Here is a 20405-nt window from a genome sequence, read left to right as displayed (position 1 = left end):
CTATCGCATGACTTCCTGAACTACACAGTCGTTTGTTCTAGTCGTTCTAGTACACAAAATCCGTCTGTCATTTTCAAATTCGAGTTGTTTTCATATTTACGCAGCTCGACCTAATGAATATTTACAATCTGGGAATGATAAAACCTACAGATCATCATATTAGTCCACATTACGCGAGACTGTAAACTGAGAAGGTTTGTTTACTTTTCAATTTTTTGTTTCATCGGATCTGGCATCATAAAAAGTGTGTTGACGAGATTGCCAAAGTTATCATATGGTTTTGTTGTTAAATTTCAAACGAAAGACTGTGCGATGAATCAAGTCGGTATTCCTGAATATTTGAACAAGAATTTAATGTTCAGCAAGTCGGTTCGAATCAGTCCCAACGAACAATGTTTCGATGTAGTCATTACACGCGGACCATGGATTTATGTGACGAAAAACGGACAAGTGCTAAGTGTATGTGATCTTACCGCAACCGTTCTCAAAGACATTGAATGCAGGCAATCCGATTTTTCGCAAGAATGTTCAAAGTTGTACGATTTCGACATTTGTTTCTCGTACGCCGGTAGAGTGAAGAACGTTTTCCTTTTGCTAAAAATGCGAGATAAGTTCATTGTAATGTCCAAACGGAACGATCAGATTACAGTTCACAAACAGTTCGAAAATGTTCGCTTGTTCAAAGTGGAAGAAAAGTTCTGCTCGGTTCATATACGAGTTGAAATGATGGATGGAATTTCTGTGTGCGAGGATTTGTACCGTTTGACTACAGATGATCCTATATTTGATGAGGAACGGTTCAGTGGAGTTGCTAATACAATTTCTAAGAGAATTGCAACGGCCAAAGCAGAACTTTCCACGACAAAGTTAGACGTTCAAAAGTACTTCCATATCCTGGCAAAAGAATTAAGATTCGGTCCGCAGAGACTACACGACGTAAGAACGTTATGGGCTGGGGTTACTGTTGTCATATGCTATCAAACAATGTTTTATTTTCAGTCAGTGGAGGAGAGAGTAATGCTTGCTAAATTCGGTGATATTTGGATTAAACGGCACAACGACATGTTAGTTTTTGGTGTTCCTGTATACAATTGCTGCTATTCGAGGTAAAATACATTTAACAATTTCGTGAGTGAGCTTAACCGTTTACTGTATGAGCAGTATACGAGCACCAAATCTGTCACTTTCATTTTTTGAAATTTTCGCCAAAGAATCTTTTACTTCATCAGTTTTCAACATACAAATTTTGAGATATAAGAGAACACCGGCTCGAGCTCATCGCTGATTTGTGTCGTTGTTGTCGTTAACAGATGAAAAGTTGGACAAACAGTTGTTTTCTTTCATTTTAATCATGTCTTCCAAACACCAATAGCCACCGATAGATTTCCACAATATCGATTGCTTATAAGCTATTTATAATGACATCCAAATGTTATGTATACGTTACGTGTGTCGGTTGCTCTATAAATGCAGAATGTGCAAAAATTTACTTATGTTACACAGTGGATTGAAAATCGTTGTTCAATGCTCTCAATATTTCAAAAATCAATAACGTTACACTCTGTACCGACCACGACGCTACAAAATAATTGTGGAATTAAATGTAGGAAGGTCTCTCTGAATCACGAAATATTGTAGAAAATAACCGAGAAATAGTAAAATTCAATGGAAAATCTACGAAGCCTTAGGCAATTCAAACCGGTCAGTTCAGGTTCAACGTAACAAGGATTTTTGATTTCTGATATAATCCGTATTTGTTGTGTTATTAAGAATTTTTTTAGTAAAATGCACCAGCAGCGAATCATTGTCTTCTTCTCGGTATCCGAAACAGAATTTCTCGGTTCAAAAGGTTGCTCCAAAAACTTCGCGGTGTCGTGAATGTCGCGGTTAGGCATAATTTTAACAAACAATCATTTATAAGTAATATTTTGACGAGTAAATAGTGAGGTTGTTAAGGCTCATTATGTCTCTACGTCCTATTTAGTAGACCAATAGTATCAGTTCACCAATTTCAAAAGAATTTGCTATCAAACACGTTAGATTTTTACATAAAATATGTCTTTCAACACGGTGCGCCAACTTTAAATATAAGTGTCTGATAACAAAAAATTTTCTTTTGTAATAGTGACGAGTGGTGAGTAAGTAATTCATTTATTTATAAATTAGCTCGAACATCTGGGAGATTTTAGAGGTCGGGATGCAATGACTCCTCATAACCACCCATGGTCCGTCGAGTCGCCTAGTGTCCCAATTTATATTGTGATTAGTAGAGGGACTAATTGCAAGATCGTTCGTATAAAAATAGTTACTCTACTCCACCTGGTTCCAGAGCAGTTGCCTTGGAAATTGAAAAAATCACAATTTTCAAAGGATGATAACAGAAAGCCGATGCGATCTGGGAAGTGCATTCGTGCATAACATGTTTGGTATAATTGAAAAGCTTAGACTTTAAGCTAAGTGACAGATATAATTGTGTTGCTCAAAAAGTCTACCGCTAGGGAACAAAGGTGCCCAAAGTTGACCGAAGTTGACTAAAATTACCCAAAATTAACTTTTGTTTAAATTTGGTAATTCCGGACTACTTTCGGAAAATGTTTTATAAGCGTTTGAAATGGCTCATCGAACCTTGCCTTTTCAGCTTCTTACTCACTTAGGTTTAGGCGCACCGTGTCAAGCTATCTAAATGAATCGACGCTATTCATTCCACATGCATTACCAACGTTTCGACATTTACGTATGTATGAATTAGCCATATAGTGTTATAATGTGTAAATCGCATGTGGAATGAATAACGTCGATTGGATTGCAATGGGGGACTGAAGTTTTGACAAGTTATTTTTAATCGACGTAAAACATTATTCTAAACAAAAAATTGTTCAACGGTATGTCTTTAAAATGCACTGATCTTTTCATAAGTTCGTCTAAACTTCGAAACGTGCAGCCGCCCGTAAGAAAATTACAAAATGGCGGCCCTAAAATTTTAATCTGCACTGTTTTTAGAAATTCTTTTGATGTAAAAAAGTCGGCTGGCGGCGGCTAAATGAACAATTTTTGTTTATTAAAAAAAAAAATTCTGGCCTCTGCTGAAAATTGTTGCGATTTTTCAGTAAGCTCAGTTGATGTTATTTTTTATGCGATATCATATTACCTTAGCGTACCTTTCTAGGACGTCGGGATCCAGAGACATTCCCGTTTTAAGTTAAATGGGAGTTGCTTTGATGCGAGCGAGACATGGTGACATATTTCGCCAATAAAAACTGCCTGTATGTTTTCGAACTCGTAACTTCTGCGTACGAGGTGGCGAGTAGTGAACCGCTTTGTTGAATATTGAGTGTGATACCTAAGCGATTGGATGTTCTTCTATCGAATTTTTCATTTATAGCACATTTTAAGGATAAAGGCACAGTATTACAAGCATTCCAAATGAAGCTGAATTTGTTAAAAAATCAACAAGAACAATAGAATCATTAAAGAAAACTTGAAATTTTTTGCGTGAAGAAAAATGAAATCAAGAAATCGAGCCTTCAAAAGGAGGTATTAAATAAAAAAAATTAGAGCTCGGGTAGTCTGTCAAGAGACTCAAGGTGCAATTTACGTTAAAAAATTGAGTTTTAAATAGATTTAATCTAACAAAATTACTCCAGCCGCCGAGTCAGCCGACCTTAACCTCCGGTGGCGGCTAACGGCGGCTAGCCGAGCTCAGCCGACTAAAATCCACGGCGGCGGCCTTTCCAGCCTTATGCGGCTCTCCAGTCTGCTTCCTGATCCTCTATTTAACGCATTTAGTTTATAAAAACAAAAAAAAAACAAAAATTACTAAATTTAATTAACAAAAAAAACTTCGGTCACAACAGCCCGTCGCTTATTTTTCTCATTGTCGTCGATAACAGATGACTAACAGGCGAACTATAAGTTTCTCAAAGGTTAACAAAAACCAGCAAACTAATTTGTAGCCAAATATAGGGCCTCGGGGTTAAACGACGATAAAAACGATTCAAAGTTAACAAAATGAAACAAAGAAATTCTTTTTATCAATTGAATTTTATTGAACTTAATTCTCGCCTTAAAACTACTTAATTTTTTAAATTTCCTTTCAATTAAATTGATATATAAAGTTATGTCATCTTACCAACAATGGGGTCGCTGTTTTAAAATTAAAAATTTTAAAATTGTCTTAAATATAGATACAGAATGAATATAAAAACGAAAGGAAGTTGACATAAAAATTTATCGAATCTATTATTGCACAGAGATCATGTAATTAATAAAAATAAATAAGTCGTAATCTAGCTGCTCTAAAAATATGTTACCCATTCAATGAAGCTTTCGACAGTTATTCAAAGTAACGTATCAATGGAATTAAAAATAAAATAATTCTTAGATCTCATTATAACTAAAATAAAATAAGTGGAAATCGGAATAGGGACATTGTTAGTAAAGACACAATGAAGAATTGGAAACTTATTTACGTTAGTTTTTAACTATTACAATTGATTGCTCTCTGCGTCTACTTCTCAATTTAAATCATAGCTAGGCCGTTTTTCTTGTTATTGTCTCACTAAAATATGTTTTCGTTTTAGATCAACAATCAGTTTTATTAATAAAGCTATCAATGTCACTATAATGTGTATTATGAGCCCAATTACATTTAATTTGTCTTGTCTTTATACTCGCTGGATGGTTCATTATTTGTAACTAATTCTAATTTGAAATATTCATCTGAGCTGTAATCGAACAACTCAAAATCGTATCTGAAAATTGTAATCGGAAGAAAATTAGTTTTAAATCGAATCCATTTTGTGGGTTAAGTAAATTACCTAAAAAATTCGAAAATTCCGTCTAATTGTTCCCTTGTCAATTGAGAATAATATTTTGCTACTAAGTCCTGCGTATTTCTACCTTTTCCGTAGTTTTTCCATTCTGGTTTGATGATGCTGTTTAGATTTGCTTTCGTTATTAAGTACCGTTGATCCTCGTCTAATGTCTCAAATTTTGCTACAATATCGAATTTTACTTGACATGGAGTGCAGAATTTTGTTATCGGAGTCCAATGCATATCGAGCGCATTTTTCTTTTTCACCTCGTCCAATATGAAACTGTATTGTTTTTTCACTCGTTAATAATCAAATTTGCAATTTATCATAATCTCAACGTTACCTAATGAACTCGGAAAATGTGGGACATTTCGGGTAGGTCACATTTTTCTTCTAAATAAGAAAATTTTTCGATTTATTTACAAAATTTTCTCATTCAACGCCAATTTGCAGATTAATTTACCTTCTTTCTGTATCTCTTTATAATTTTATGTCCCAATTTATCGTGCAATGAATGAGGAACAGCATACAAAAGTTTATCTTTATAAGCACTAAGTAAACGTTCGAACGGATGTCGGACAATTAAAAATGTTGTTGAATCATTCATTGCTTTTTCAAGCTGAAAATACAGAAATAAAATTTTTCATTGCATTTGTAAAGAAGGAAGTTTGTTCAAATCAGATTTCCCTCTTCTAAAGGATTCAGTGATAATTTTTCAAGATTAAATGGAAATGGGGGTTGATTGTTTGATAAACAGATAAAGTAAACAATAAATAAATGGAAGCGGGTTGAACAGAGTGTTGTACATCGGTGGGACATATTGAAATTATGTGTAAAACAACCTGTAAATTTCTGTGTAATTGATTTCTCACTAGCGTTACCTACAATTACATTCTACATCACGAGATAGTAGTAACTATTTTGATAAAACTAATTCATTCTTAACGAATCACTGACTTCGTAAACGGTAATTTAGTTCTGACCGTACAATATGATTCAGGCGGTTGGAATCATTACGAATCAATTAATCTAATCGATAACATTACACATAAAAAGTAAATTCGATCAGATTAAATAAATTCGTTAAACTGCCCATAGCCATAGTCACGCAATTTTGGTAAATGAGTAATCTGGTCAGTCCTCTATTTTATTGAAATGAATTTAAAATACCAGCCTTAATGCTATTGATACCATTTATCACAAATATCGAATGTTAAACGATGGTAATTAGGTGTTTCGGTTTTACAAAATATGAATTTTGCTATTGGATTTGACGTCATGAGTCCAGTCAGATTTAATAATCGATTGACTGAACTGACGCTTTGAAAACATATTTTTAATAATTTGTTTCCAATTAAGATTGATTTTGTTTTAGTATAGTGGGTGTTGCATCACGCATAGTAAGCGCAAAGTTTCGCAATTTACTATTAATTTTTAAAGAAATTCACATTGTCCCCCAAAACAACCCCCAACAAAGGGAGTACGAATCGTTTACCCTTTCAGAAATGATAGTCATTTGAATTGTGATAAATCTGTTACTTCTAATGTTCAACGCTCATTTTTCACTTCATTTGCTTAACATTCAATGACCAATAGAACTTAGTGACATATTTTTGGCCGAGACAATCTTCAACTCTTTTCTTTACCATGATGGCCCTTGTTGTCTTCGACATTTTTTTCTTCTTTACATTTGCACCAAAATAAGCTGTCGTGGCGTACTGGGAAAAAATGAATTAAGAGCGCTCACAAATTTTCGTTTTTTGAAATCTTTTTTTGGAAAAAGTAAAACCATTAAAGCATGGAAAAATGTGGTACTTCTAAGGGAAAATTTGGTTTTAAAAAAACGAATATTTTTGCGCACTAATGTAGGCTAAAAATTTGCCAAGGGGTGAGCGCTCTTGGAATATATATAGGAATGCGATTAGAAATCTTCGTTGTCGACAAGGTGTTGAAGTGTTTCCTCATTAAAATAAAATTTAAAAAAAATATTATTCGACTTACCTCACCCTGTGAAACACGTGGATACTTCTTTCTTGCTAATTCTAAAGGAACGGCATTTGATTTCTTTAAAAATTCTGGAGAATAACCAGCTAAAATATTAAAATTATACATCCAGGATGTTGATGCGCTTTTAAAGACATTGCACCTGTAATAAGTAATAATTTGTTAATTATATTCTATGTTGTGGTTTTGATGGCCTTAGTAGATTAACCAATCTACAATCTACAACTTATAATCATTTTTTTTACATTTTTTGTTATTAATATATTGACGATCATGTTATAATATTTGGCGGAAAATGTTACGAACGACGATAATGTTGATGGAAAACTACTTATCAGTTTGACTCTTTTTAATAACGGCAAAAACAAGAATTCGTTCGCGTAAAGTGATACTTATTTTGTTGATGTTTAGATACCACTCAAGCTTGCCAATCAATCGTAAAATAATAAATAATGCACAGCCGCCGCATAATAACGCATAAAACACAACAAAAGTTAACCTATATATAACAAACAACAAAACCGTATCATTAGTTTAACAAGCGGGATATTATTCTATTAAGCTCGATGTATGTTTAAGTGTATTATAACGAAATGCTTGTTTGTTTCGCAGCGATAAGGTCGGAAAACGTAAAATGTGTCCTTTTTATATCGTTTCATATTGTATATGTTCGCCATAAAACCGTTCAATAATGTTACATACACCCATTGAAAGTAATTTACGTTACGAGAAATTTTAATCTCGTACGGTGCAGCTTCAAACGTGTGAGGTAAACCAGCACATTTGAGGTTTTTAATAGAAGTGAATGAACATTAAATATTATCCTTGAATATACAGCGACGGTGATTTAGGTAAAGTGATAGCGTTACATAATTTCCGTTGTATATGGATACGACTGGTTGTTCTAGCGAACTATATAGAGTTGAAGTACACTGTAGGAATTGATCTGTTCAGACTATTAGCAACAACAAGAGCTCGTAAACGTTCTTAGTTTTCATCAGTTGTAATAACTAGCACATCTCTAATGAGAATATCGATTAGAATTCTTGACTTCTTCAATATCTTCAATTGTGAGTTTTTAACCGCTGTTGTTGATGATTAATATGTCAAATCAAAGAAATAAATGTTTCATTTAATTGGGGTAACTTGTATACAAATTGCTGTTTTATGTTTATAGCATTCTTCACATTCAACCCATTTTTCATGAGTATATAAACCATTCCAATAAAGCGATATGCAACACAACACGAATGTTTCCGAACGAAAGTTTTGCAGTCATTAAACTCACTAAAAATACAAATTCATGAAAATTGTCTATAAAATTATTATTAAACATGCCACCGCCATACCACATATATTTAGTTTTAAGAAATGCCACTAATTACGTTTTAATGAACAACTTTCTCTGAATCGCTCCATTCTGTGAATGAACTTATTGGGTCGATAATTTATTATCACCACAGGACTGTTGCAAGTGAAATCTATTTGTTTAATTTATCAACAACAGCTAGACATGTGAAAGCGATGACAAAAATAGGAGCGGAAAAAACGGTAAGGGATGTTAATTTAACATTGTTAAAGGAATTGAAGTAATAGATTTTTTTATATAGTGGAAAGAGCTAGATTACGATGTGATGGTATCGAGATAATCTTGCCGTTTATCGAAGGTTAAAAGACTGAAGTCTGCAATTCGTCGAAAGTAGATATCAGCCAATCCACATAAGACCAGGCGAAGGTGTTTATAGACCTGGAGCCCACAACATTTTGAGTCCCTCATAAAACCACGGCTTGAAACCTATGCCATTTTGCTACACTACACAATACGAAAAACATTTGTTCTACGACTTTTAGATTTGTGCCCTAGTAGAGCCCTAACGAGGATAGACATAGTGTGTATCTTGGCCATCTCACATAGTAGAAAATCCAAATTGGTGTCAAAATGAAGGTATTGGTGCCAAATGGCGAATGAAATTTTAAAATTATATTTTTTTTTAGACAAGTTGAAATTTCGAAAATGTGATGATTATGATTTGTCTGGCACGACAGGTCTTTTATTAAAAGTTTATTTTTAAAATTTCATTCGCCATTTGGCACCAATACCTTCATTTTGACACCAATTTGGATTTCCTACTGCTTGAGACGGCCGAGATACACACTAGGTCTACCCTCGTTAGGTCCCAAATCTAAAAGTCGTAGAACAAATGCGTTTCGTATTGTGTAATGTAGCAAAATGGCATAGGTTTCAAGCCGTGGCCTTATGAGGGACTGAAAGTGTCGTGGGCTCCAGGTCTATTACTATCACAAAATATATAAAAAAAACTTCACCTGGCCATAAAAACAAGTTGAACAATATTGATTTGAATTAGTGGAACAAACGAAACTATTAAAACTATCAATTGAGAAGACCAATAAAATCGTCAATGAAAACCTCAATCATTTTCAATTGATAAAATAAATGTTTCTGCAATTGGAATCACACAAACATGTAATCACTTGCTTACACCACATTCAGATTGAATAAACTGCAGAAATTGAAACAGGGCGATCAGTAAAACACAATTTTCCATCGGTCTAATGGATAATAATTGAGCTGAAGAACAGCACGTAATAACATAAAACATTTTTGGGCTATCCATCTAACTTGTGGAATTAACCATGGTCTATTATTTGCCACTTATATCGCACAGGATCGTTAAGGATTCAACTAAATTTTATGTTCAGTTGCTCAGTTGTATGGGTTTTCATGTATGTAAGATTTGTCTACACTTGATTGACTAGAATGTCGATCAACTGTAACTTTGTTCTAGTGAAAGAAAACATAAGAAAACATTATCGTGATTTAAACATGATTTTTTCGATTGAATATACACGACACCGACACGAAAGCCCCATATATACTTGACATGAATAAATTTGAATAAACGTAAAGAAGATTTATTTAGTAACGAGTGAATTGAGATGTGTAATGGCTGGCAGGATAAATATTTTTTTACCCCGTAAACACATTAAGTTCCAATAGGCGGTTTATTTAGCTGTAGGCGTATGGGGTGAACCGTTAAATATAATCCATTCCGGCAAATCTATTTGATATTGCCGATAAAGAAACTTGTTTACGTGCCTCACAACTATTCGAGGTAACCATTCATATTCATATTTTGTTATCGGTCAACATATTAATTTCCATAAATGTGGAGGGTGTGCATGGCCTGGCTATTTAGCTATGTGTAGACGTTTGGTTTATGTAAAAATTATTTTCTTTGGTACTATTTGCTTTCGAAATGAGCAAAACCAAAATATATTTTAATCTTTTCAATCTTTTAAGTGAAGTTATGAACAGACGACAACGACAAGCATGAAATTAATAGAATAGAATAGAATGTTGTAGCGTCATGACCGGCATAAAACTTTCATGACGACCCGTAATTGCTTAGATTTTAACAGGAAGATATAAAACACAAAGGAATTTTCCTCAGGCTGCGGAAAGCGCAGAAAAACAAACTCTTGAAATTATTCTGTCGTGCATACCGTTTTATGTAATACCTTTTCCCTGCCATAAAATCAAAATTTCATGTCAAGCTTAAAAGTAGTTTTCAAATTTAGTCTAAAAAATCGATTTCAGATGGTAAAAGCGAACAATAAACGAAAACATGTTGTTCCCATTAAAACTTACCAAATTATGTGATATTTTCTATTGACTAAAAATTCCCAAGGATTCGGCTGATGCCATGAATCATTTCCTGTGAATGTTTAAACGTCTGACAGAATTTAATTGCAATAGAAACGATAGAATTCATACCATGAACGTCGAGTCCAAATTCAGTACACTTTTCGGCCAAACGTTCATTACGTTGCGCCATTCGTGCTTCAATCATTTCCATTTCACTTTGTGATAGTGCTCTCTTCGGCAGCTCTTCCGCCATAAGTTGTGTACTGTTCCCATTTTCTGACTGTAAAAATAAAAAGATTTTTTTTCTGTAATTAGTTGAACATAGTTATATGTGGTACTTGTAGTTGTTTGTACCTTCTGCTGTTTTGAAACACAATATAGAATTTTGAAAAAGAGCATAGCAAATACGAAAACGATGAAAACAAATTGTGAAAGAAAAAACGATGTAAAAACAAATGGAAAGCTTTGTTTATTCCCGTGAAGCAGTAAAGCCATTGAAAATTTCTCTTTTTTTATTTAAAATACAATTCCTACAGATTCGTATTATTCAAGTTTGAGATCAACACATCTAATGTAAAGGGTTTACGGTATTATTTTTCCTCTGGCTTGTAAGAACTCTTCAGAAGAACTGTATGTTGAATACTGGGTACGAAACAAAAATTTCAGGCAATCCAAAGTTAGAAACAGACAAATATTTCAGAAATTTCGCTTGAGAGTGACTCACTTGTTTGATACTTTCAATACAACTTTTGCTGCGTTGTTTGGAGTGATTCCAACACTTTTTTTTTAGAATTATAAACATCAACATTTTAAAAACGCTATTCTTTGTGGAATTACTACGGTAGATGCGTAGGAGGCAGTGTAACTGACGAAAATGTAAATGATGCGAAAGAAACACTGGCTGATTAGGGAATACATCACTTCACATAATTAATTAAAATTGAATAAACCACCAAAATTGTGACTCATGTAAACGAGGCACTTTGTGACGAATTTGTTACGTTTGTTTAATTAACATGTAAAAAATTAAAACTTTTCCCCCAGGCTCGTCGTCATATACTTTTCGGCATTGTTGAATGGTTGGAGTTTTTAGGGAAGACACTCCTTTGAGACCCTTCCCTTCACTCTTCAACGAAGCTTATTAATTATCGCTCAATTTATCAATTCGAATAATTCATACCGCTTTTCTAAGGTATGACTTTGAACATGTTCAAACTCAAGGTACATACTTCAATCCTTCAATGAGATTTCATTATAGATATGGAAGGGAAGCAAAGAAGAAAAAAAAATCGATTTTTGTTGAAGTTTTTCATTATGACAAAATGGAAAAATGAGATTTTCGCGAAATATTTTCCATAGTCTTGTCACAAACAGAAATCCCTCCAATACAATAAACATTGTGCGTGGGGTAATATGACGTGTCGTTTGTTTGTTTATTATGCTACGCATGTTATCTTGATGAAGTCCATATCAACTGTCTCTACCATCGATAACGCTTTATTTTAAATGCTACGTTACTTGTTGAATGCCTAATGTTCCTATTTGTGATGATGATAACCTGCTGCAAAAAGTTAATTTACTAGTGAAATGATGTAGTCTCTGTGTGTATACGTTAACTGCTTTGATGAAACCACTAAAAGCATTTTCTAATCGAAAATATTTATGTCATCACCAAATTGATGTAAGGTCAACTAGAATGTATTTCATTGTCGTCCCAGAAACAGACGATATTTAATATCTAAAAGAGAGAATCTGTTTCATAGTTCTATGGTAAACTTTCCGAACTAACTAAACCTCTTTTTTTTTTAACTAAAATTCCTCACATTTTACTGGAACAAATGATGAATATACTACTTCTGGTGTTATTATTGACCTTGCCTTCGGCTTGGATCATTAAATTTACACAAGACGCATCATTACGTTCATTCGTCCCATTGATATGAAATGTACCATAACGAACATCAAATAACCTTTCAGAAACCACAGTTCTTTCTTCAAAATAAGATCTAAAGACAAACACATTGAATAATGAATACCTGAAATGCCTTAACATCTTCGTATTTTGTATGAGTAAAGAATTCTAAAGCCATACAGTGTTACATTACTTGTATAACACAAGAGATATACTCGATATATCGAACGAATATGACGCAGACTTAACAAAACACACAAGTACTTAGAACCTATCCTTAAAATTGCTATTTCATTGCTATTAAGCGACCTAACAACATTACAAATTGACATGCAATCCACCAAATAACCATTATGCTCTCCCTGTTTTAAACCGAACACAAATACTCGTTTAAGATTTCGAACGAAATAGCAAATTAATGGTAGTGTATACTATCAACAAAACTTAAGTCAAATGCTTACATTACATGGTCGCTCTTCATAATTTATTTGATTTGACAAACAAATTAATGGGTCTGGGCGCGTGTTTACAACGGAGCAATAATAGTCGAGTTTATGTTGAACTGAACATAAATTTTCTAAAATTAGTTTATTCAAATAATTTTAATTTTTAAATAGATTAAAATGGAATTTATACGAAGCGATCGCGGTTAATTTGACCCGCAACTTTGACATTTTAATTGAAATTTATCCAAAAAAAGAAATTGATAAAAATTGATAGTGAAACTCATCTCCAAATAAGCGTAATTTTATGCATCGATTCAACTTCTCTCTAAATACATCATCTGTGGTATAGTTAAATAGTTATTTCATTTCGGTTTGCGGTCCCATATTAGATTACCACATTAGATGGTTGTTTTATTAGTATTCGAAGAATTTGGTTGTACCGAATGTTTTGGCTTTGTAATGCGAATAGAAATGAATTCATCTAACACTCTTAACCATCACTGATCGCGTCACATAAATTGATATTAATTAATGGTTTACACAAGTGCCTTCTTTGTACGTAACAAAGATTTACACAAGTGCCTTTTTTGTGAGCATATTATATCGTCGACGATATATTAATATCGGCGCTTAGAATAAATTAGAACAAAAATATTGCTTGTCGATTTTCACGAACAAAATATTTTTGATGTGATAATGGGACTAACTATTCGGCGAGATTTGATGCGATAAATAAAATAGGAAAATTTATCGCTTTATTGACCAAATGAACTGAATTAATTTTCCCTCGTCGCGATAAGCAATACATTTCCCTCTTTAATATTGACAAAGTTATATCGTCAGATTATTAGTTTGAATTTTCTATTATAAAAATGACTGATTGTGCTTGCAACGCATATATTCCTTAGTCTAAAGTCAACATTTTTAACTTGTACACTGTGCAGTTCATAAACTTACGTAACATCAGTTAAAAATCCAATTATAATTTTCATATCGGTTTGCAGAAAAGAAAAACAGAAATTGATATCTATAAGCCCGTTGCTCAGTACCGCGATCACTTATAATTATATTAACTCAGAACACGTAAAAACATTAATCTGTAAGCGATTCCGCTGACTATAGTCTTTGAGCTAATATTGAACCGTTTTATTAGCGATGTTGGGATTTTTCCATAATGACATCAGTCCAATTGGAAAATTATATAAGTCCATTGAAGTGCCGATTAGGTATGTCTAACCGAAAATTCCCAAATATTTTATCACAATTTACTCATCAAACATGTATGGAATGGAAACTTTTTCCGACACATGATCGTTTACGTTTGTTTTAACCTGTAAGCGATTGTAACGATAACAAAATTTGATAAACATTATCGACACAGTTAATCAACAAACAAAAAATGCAGTCACAGCCCAGTCAAGTTGACCTGTTGTAGCTGTAACCAGGGCAGTTGTGAAATTTAGCAATTTCAGCATAATCGTTCTTTCTTTAACTAAAAACAAAATTCTCTGCTATCTATAACCATCGATTATACGACAATATATTTCAAGGCAACAGCATTATTGGCGTGATGTTTGTATAATATATGCATCACTTGACGACGTGCCATCAAGTATCAGCTTCTAATACAATAAAAAATGTTAATTGGGTATTTTGCCCTTTTTAGTGTCTGCTGCTTGTTGTGCAATTAACATGCGACTTCGCTGATAATAAATTATATATTTTGAGCTTACGTTCGGTTCCTATCGAGAATATGTAGAATTTCCGTATTCAGTAAATTTATGCCGACAAGTGCACGATTTCCATACATTGTCGCACATAATTGTTTTTATGTTCCAAATAGCTTTGCCCACGTGTGTAATTTTATTTGTAATACGTTGGTAAATATTTATGAACGTAAGTACAATATTCACTTTTCCAAACATTGGAATTCTCTATCCAAATTCACGTTATCAAAACAAGCTCACAATATTTAAGTTTGTTTACTTTTTACGAGAACACACCAATATTTCTTGCAAAAATATACCTAGTACACACGGTATAAGGTTTGACGTTCATAGTATGTATGCAGTAAACATAGTGGAACAATTGCGCAAATATATTTCGGCTTCTTATAAGTCGACTTATAAAATTGAAATTGTTTTTGGTCTTCTCGCCGTACAATCTTATATGTAGAGAATGGCTTAAAGCTTACAATTTATAAGATGACTACTGACTATACAATGAATTCGTACAATTCTTCTGATAAGAAATAAATCAAATTTTCAAATTTATTATACTTACGATTGGACTTCTGATGCGATAAAACTGATCATTGCTGGTTGCAAGGTAAACCAAGGCTAACGGTAATATAGTTATTGCCGTGAAAAAGAAAATGCATCGCTTAACTGGGCGACACTGTGATCTTTTACTTCTCATTTAATTGTAGGAGATAAGTTCATTCAATAAAATCATTTAAAAAAATTTAATTTCTATTTTTTCACTTGATTAAGTTATTGTGGGTCTGATACTTTTACTCTGTTAACTCGTTCGTGAAGAATATGTAAGTAAGTTAAAAGGTGATAGAACGTAACATATATTCTTGATAGCTTCAATTATTATCACAAATTTTATTTAAATTTCGTAAATTAAATACAATTTTACATTCTAAAAATTATTACTTCTGGAAGACGATTTTTTTCTCTATAAAGACCTTATCATGCGGTAATTCATTCCCTAATATTCAGAGTGTTACACAACATGAAAGCGCACTGAACATACACACTACTTTATTGATATTTTCCTATGCGAAAAACTCTGGTCTATTCTCTGCGAAATATTTATTTTAAAATTTTCTGCAATGTCAGTGTACCAATTATTGCCAAACATTTATTACATTTATGAATTGAAAATGCACAGACAAAGAACTTTACATTGGTTTTCTAATTTAAACACACAAATGTTCTAATTGTTCAAAAGAAATTCACTTTTCCACTAACTTTTACACAACAAAATATAAATGAAAAATCACAGACAATTTTCTTTAGTGGTGCGTCTTGTGAAAAGTTTTGTTACAGACTGATGAGTGAATGGTCAAACCACTTATGAGTTAGAGTGAGCGAACGAAAAAGAGAACGACTTTTCACATGTTCGTTTGTAGTACGCAGGGCTGGCAGCAGTGTGTTATCGGGAGCAGCGATTTCGGATGAGTTTTATTCTCTCTCTTCTCTGTTCTCACATCGAATATTATTATGTATGCAGCAAAATGAAAAGCATGCTTTTCACAGCATGTTTTTCTTATTATTTATCCTGAGTTAGATTCAATGTTCATTGATACTATAAAATAAACGAAATCAAATATTGAGTTAGACAACGGTACTTTGGTTCTTGTTTGTGCTTTCGCAGACCACTTCTATTTGGTTAATTAATTTGAAAGAACAAGTGGCATTTTGTATTCGATATATAACACAAAAATTGGTTGTAGAAAAAACTACATAATTTGCACACGTTTTATGTGTTTTGCACAATATTTGACCTTGTCGTCAACATTTTTTTCCCCGACTATAGCCATTGATAGTCTCGTTTAACGAAACGATAAATAATTGTCATTGATGAATAAAAGATGCTAAATAAGCAAAAAATCATTCATTTTAAAATATATTTCATTCTTCCCGACTGGCATTCACTCGAAATGTTGTTCAGTAATGGTGGTAAAAGATATCGTTCTTTTGTTGGCTTAGTTTTGTTGAGAATTTTTACTCAGATCGATTTAAGTTAACCTAAAGATGACTATGACATCGAAGACAATAATAAGCGACGACGTCTGAGGGATATCTAGTTATATCATAACAAAATGTGTGTTGAAAATAATGAATTAATTGATTTTGTAACCCAATCTCATTCTACTAGAGTTTGCTTTCTTAACCCACACTCAATTATTCGAGGCGCCGATTCTCGAAACATTCGTAACTTTAACAATTCGTTACGTGAAAGTTCTTATGGGATTTTATACATGAAACTGTCAAGTTACGAGTTCTTAGCGTTACAAAGGCTACGAGAATCTACGCCCTGGGCTAATGTTTCGAATTAACTAAAAACAAGAGAGAAAGCAAAGTAAAATCGTTGTCAGGAGTCGTTACAATAATTAACCTGTTACAGACGGCTGTCCTCTGTTATCGACAACGATAGCAATAATAAACGACAACATATGATGAAGTTTTATATAGCAAAAAGCATGTTCAAAACAAATGAAGTAAAAGATTTCTGAAATAAATCTCTGAAAATCTTCGATCAAATGAAGTGATAGTTTAAATAGTAAAACTGTGAATATGCTTGCCGTCTGTGACGACAAATAGATGACAGCCGTCTCTAACAGGTTAACTACAGTTTCGTGAGTAGGAGAGAATTGCCCAGTGTACAGAACTATGTAGAAATCTTTACTTAAACGGTGATTCGTTGCACTGACAAAAAACTAAAATTTACTGCTGGACTAGCAATGAAACTCGTTGTCGAATGATTTAGTAAAATCTCAAATATATCTTGAACTTACCTGTAGGGTGATGTAATCGATCAAATCGTCTGTCTTTCTGATTTTTAAATGCGCATGCAAAAGTTCAATTAGTCAGAACTATTTACTCGGGCTCTTTGAAAATTATTTGATTGACCTAATACTTATATTGTAAAAAGTCATATCCACTTGTTAACAAAAAAAATATTGCTGGCTGCGCAGATCATTATTATATATGCGCTAAATGGCTTCAATTATAACGTTTCTTCAATATTTTAATTAATTTTGTTTCTTTTTATTTGTTGCAGCAAACGGCTGGTTGAAAATGTTCACATAAATCTTCTATCTGATCAACTAAACCATTTCAACTTCACTTATAAACTGTTCAAATTTGAAGTGGACGAAACGGCTGCACCGAATTATGATGATATATTAAACAAAGACGACAGCTTCGTGTTCCCTTCCTTCGAACAGGAATGGCAGCCTAGTGAGGTGAGATAAGTCCAGACGTTTTGTATTTTTTTTTAAATTAATTTGATTCGTTAGAATAATAATTTGCCTCCGGACACTGCAGCCATTATAGTGATCACAACTTCTATTCCTGATTTCGTTGGTTTCGCTGTCTTGGAATTCGCCTGTTTTGTGGAATACGAAATTCACGACGAAGGCCGAGTTGAGAACCTTCAAAATTTCGTGGGAAAAATCAGCATTACCGGCGACATTTTCCACGATGCGAAATTTTTGGTCTCATTTGAAAGGGATAATGGTAGGTACTTTTCCGTACTTTTAAAACGCATGTTAAAAAAATTGAAGTACAAGATTTGGAATCAACCGATTAAACACACTTCGATAGATTGAAGTAATAGACCCAATAATAATACTGTTCATATGCTTACCGTATGTAACAGGTTAAATTTGATCGATTCGGTTCAATCCAAAACACGGCGGAAACCATTAACCCATCCGTGTCGTTTAGCGGGACTGCTTAAGTAGAATAATATTGTCTATCGCGAATATTCAACTCCCTCTCTCGCTTTCCGAAACGTATAAAATGTGTGTATCTATAGCTCGCATTTATTATTGTTGGATGGATAAACAGCGGATATTTATTTTTTTATGATGATGGGGATTTCGGTTTTTAATAGAAATTTTGCTTTCTTTCCATTAACTTCAAGCTTACAAAGACTTGCTGGCTGTAACATCAACATCTCAATTTGTATTCATCAAATTAGTATTCATCGAAACAGCGACGAAAGAGAGTTTTTATGACTTTCTTTTAAATCAGTTGGAATTCAGAAAAACAAGCGAATCTCCAGAAGATAATGCAAAAGACGACGACGACGACGATATGGATGTATGGATATAAAAATAACACCGAAATCAAAATATTTTCCTAATTTCTCAATTTATATTTTAGAAATTCGATTTCCTGTCTACGAACCACGTCTTAAATCACTCGACCGACATTTATTTTCTTCCCAAAGAAAGCAGCTATTGGAGAAACACTTTAATACGTACACACTCTCAAGGACTTGTCGACGAATTGAAGATATACAATCAGTAAGAGCATAATTCACTTCTTTACTGTCGTGATGCTTAAAATATCTTTGATTTTATCAACAGATGCAAGGGAAAAATTGCATCTCTGATACAAACTCTAAAGACGAAATTCAGCAAAGTTGATATTCAATTTGTCGATGCAAGATGTGATGCCGTGAAATTAAGTGTTTTAAGACACGCTTTGCAGAAGGAAGTTCAATTTGAAAACCATCATCTGCGTTCTACATCTGATCTTGTTGACGAAAGTTATGTGAACCAAAAATTGAACAGGGAATTCGAAACCGATGTTGCTTGTACATAGGACGAATAAATAGAATTGGAGAATATATTTTGTCAGACCTCCCACATGTCCGATTTCGAATAAACGATAATAAAATGAATTGGAAAATTAGTAACCAAAAAGACTTGCATTAACAAATTCAGGTAAGACACGATTGTAACTCGGGGGTCTTGGAACATGAATCCAGTGGGCTTGGAAATAGATACATAAATTTGTATCCCCTTACATCCTCATCGTGACATCATCAGTGCTATATCCCCAAATTTCTCTCTTCCTGGAAAGAATGCAAAACTAACAGAGACATTCCTTTCAAACGATTTATTTTCATTGCCTAGTACCTATTAGTTCCTAGTTTTTTTTTACCACCAAATTTCTCAATCAATTTAACTTCTTTGCCAATCATTTCCGAGTTGTTCTGTCTAACAGTAGTTATTAAGTCTTTATGTTATCGCGAACGATTTCGTTAACCCTACCGTTATGTATTATGAGGCTTTGCAATGCCTTAGTACTGCTGTTCAGACAATCGTCTGAAACACATCGGCTGTTTCGGGTGGTGCTTGCCGGCATCGTAATCCTATGAGACCCTTTGTATTTCGTACGGCGCTAAAAGTTTCATGTGCACGACATAATCAGGTATGGACATTTTTAAGCTCATCGTATTTAACAATTCACGGTGAGCTTCTATTAAATATTTTTTTAGTTGAAAGTGACTGTACCTAAAATGTTATTGCTGTTTATGGTAGAGGACTATTCCCTGATCATTTGCCAATAAAAATTAAAACCGATTGTACGGGGGGTTTCTGAGATATATAATTTTTTCAAACTGTTTTTGCTGGTTGATTTTGACTTTTTATCTTTTTCTGGTAGATTGGACATTTCTTGTAGTTAGCTGTATGTCCTTCTTGTTGGCACATTTTGGAGTTGTATTTCGCTTTTTGGTACAAATGTTTGTTGGACGCCTTCCTGCACATTTAACACAGATTGGTTTCCTAGTGCAGAAATTTTTGGGGTGGCCCAGCTGTTGGCACTTTGTGCATTGTGATATTTCTTTATTTTCTTAGGAGGTTCCACGGCAGAGATGTTAGCCGATGTTCGCTTAGATGAAATCTGTTCCTCGGTAACCTTGCAATGGAGTAGGTTTTTGACATTCTAGGAATCACTAAATGCAGAAAGGGGAAATGTCCAAATCTAAAAGTAGAATGAATAGAAAAATCTATTCATTCTGTGTTTAGATTT

General features: G+C 33.5%; 2 protein-coding genes across 2 annotated transcripts; one reads left to right on the top strand and one right to left on the bottom strand.

Moving 5' to 3' along the window:
* The first annotated feature begins 26 nt into the window (after window positions 1-26).
* Window positions 27-19284, top strand: LOC119073700. Its single transcript, XM_037179300.1, has 7 exons — window positions 27-936; window positions 1000-1106; window positions 17638-17821; window positions 17876-18095; window positions 18505-18683; window positions 18747-18889; window positions 18953-19284. The coding sequence occupies exons 1-7, from the start codon at window positions 313-315 to the stop codon at window positions 19188-19190; spliced, it is 1695 nt and encodes a 564-aa protein (XP_037035195.1). The 5' UTR covers window positions 27-312; the 3' UTR covers window positions 19191-19284.
* LOC119073711 (carbohydrate sulfotransferase 11) lies at window positions 4026-16064 on the bottom strand. Its single transcript, XM_037179333.1, has 8 exons — window positions 15127-16064; window positions 10615-10765; window positions 10489-10555; window positions 6816-6960; window positions 5278-5433; window positions 5158-5207; window positions 4818-5096; window positions 4026-4751 (listed from the first exon to the last, which is right to left on the bottom strand). Exons 1-8 carry the CDS (start codon window positions 15259-15261, stop codon window positions 4649-4651), a joined length of 1086 nt encoding a protein of 361 aa, XP_037035228.1. The 5' UTR covers window positions 15262-16064; the 3' UTR covers window positions 4026-4648.
* Window positions 19285-20405: the final 1121 nt, after the last annotated feature.

This window comes from Bradysia coprophila, unplaced genomic scaffold, assembly GCF_014529535.1.
Source record: "Bradysia coprophila strain Holo2 unplaced genomic scaffold, BU_Bcop_v1 contig_138, whole genome shotgun sequence".
Lineage (NCBI taxonomy): Eukaryota > Metazoa > Arthropoda > Insecta > Diptera > Sciaridae > Bradysia > Bradysia coprophila.
This window is presented reverse-complemented; position numbering and strand designations above follow the sequence as displayed.

Bases quoted from the DNA above. Each gene is read 5' to 3' on its own strand.
- LOC119073700 (XM_037179300.1), top strand. From the start codon at position 313: ATGAATCAAGTCGGTATTCCTGAATATTTGAACAAGAATTTAATGTTC. The intron at 18,096-18,504 runs GTAGGTACTTTT...ATTAACTTCAAG, and splicing joins CTCATTTGAAAGGGATAATG to CTTACAAAGACTTGCTGGCT. The intron at 18,684-18,746 runs GTATGGATATAA...TTTATATTTTAG, and splicing joins ACGACGACGACGATATGGAT to AAATTCGATTTCCTGTCTAC.
- LOC119073711 (XM_037179333.1), bottom strand. From the start codon at position 15,261: ATGAGAAGTAAAAGATCACAGTGTCGCCCAGTTAAGCGATGCATTTTC. The intron at 10,766-15,126 runs GTAAGTATAATA...TTATTTTTACAG, and splicing joins ATCGCATCAGAAGTCCAATC to TCAGAAAATGGGAACAGTAC. The intron at 10,556-10,614 runs GTATGAATTCTA...AAACATTCACAG, and splicing joins ATTTGGACTCGACGTTCATG to GAAATGATTCATGGCATCAG.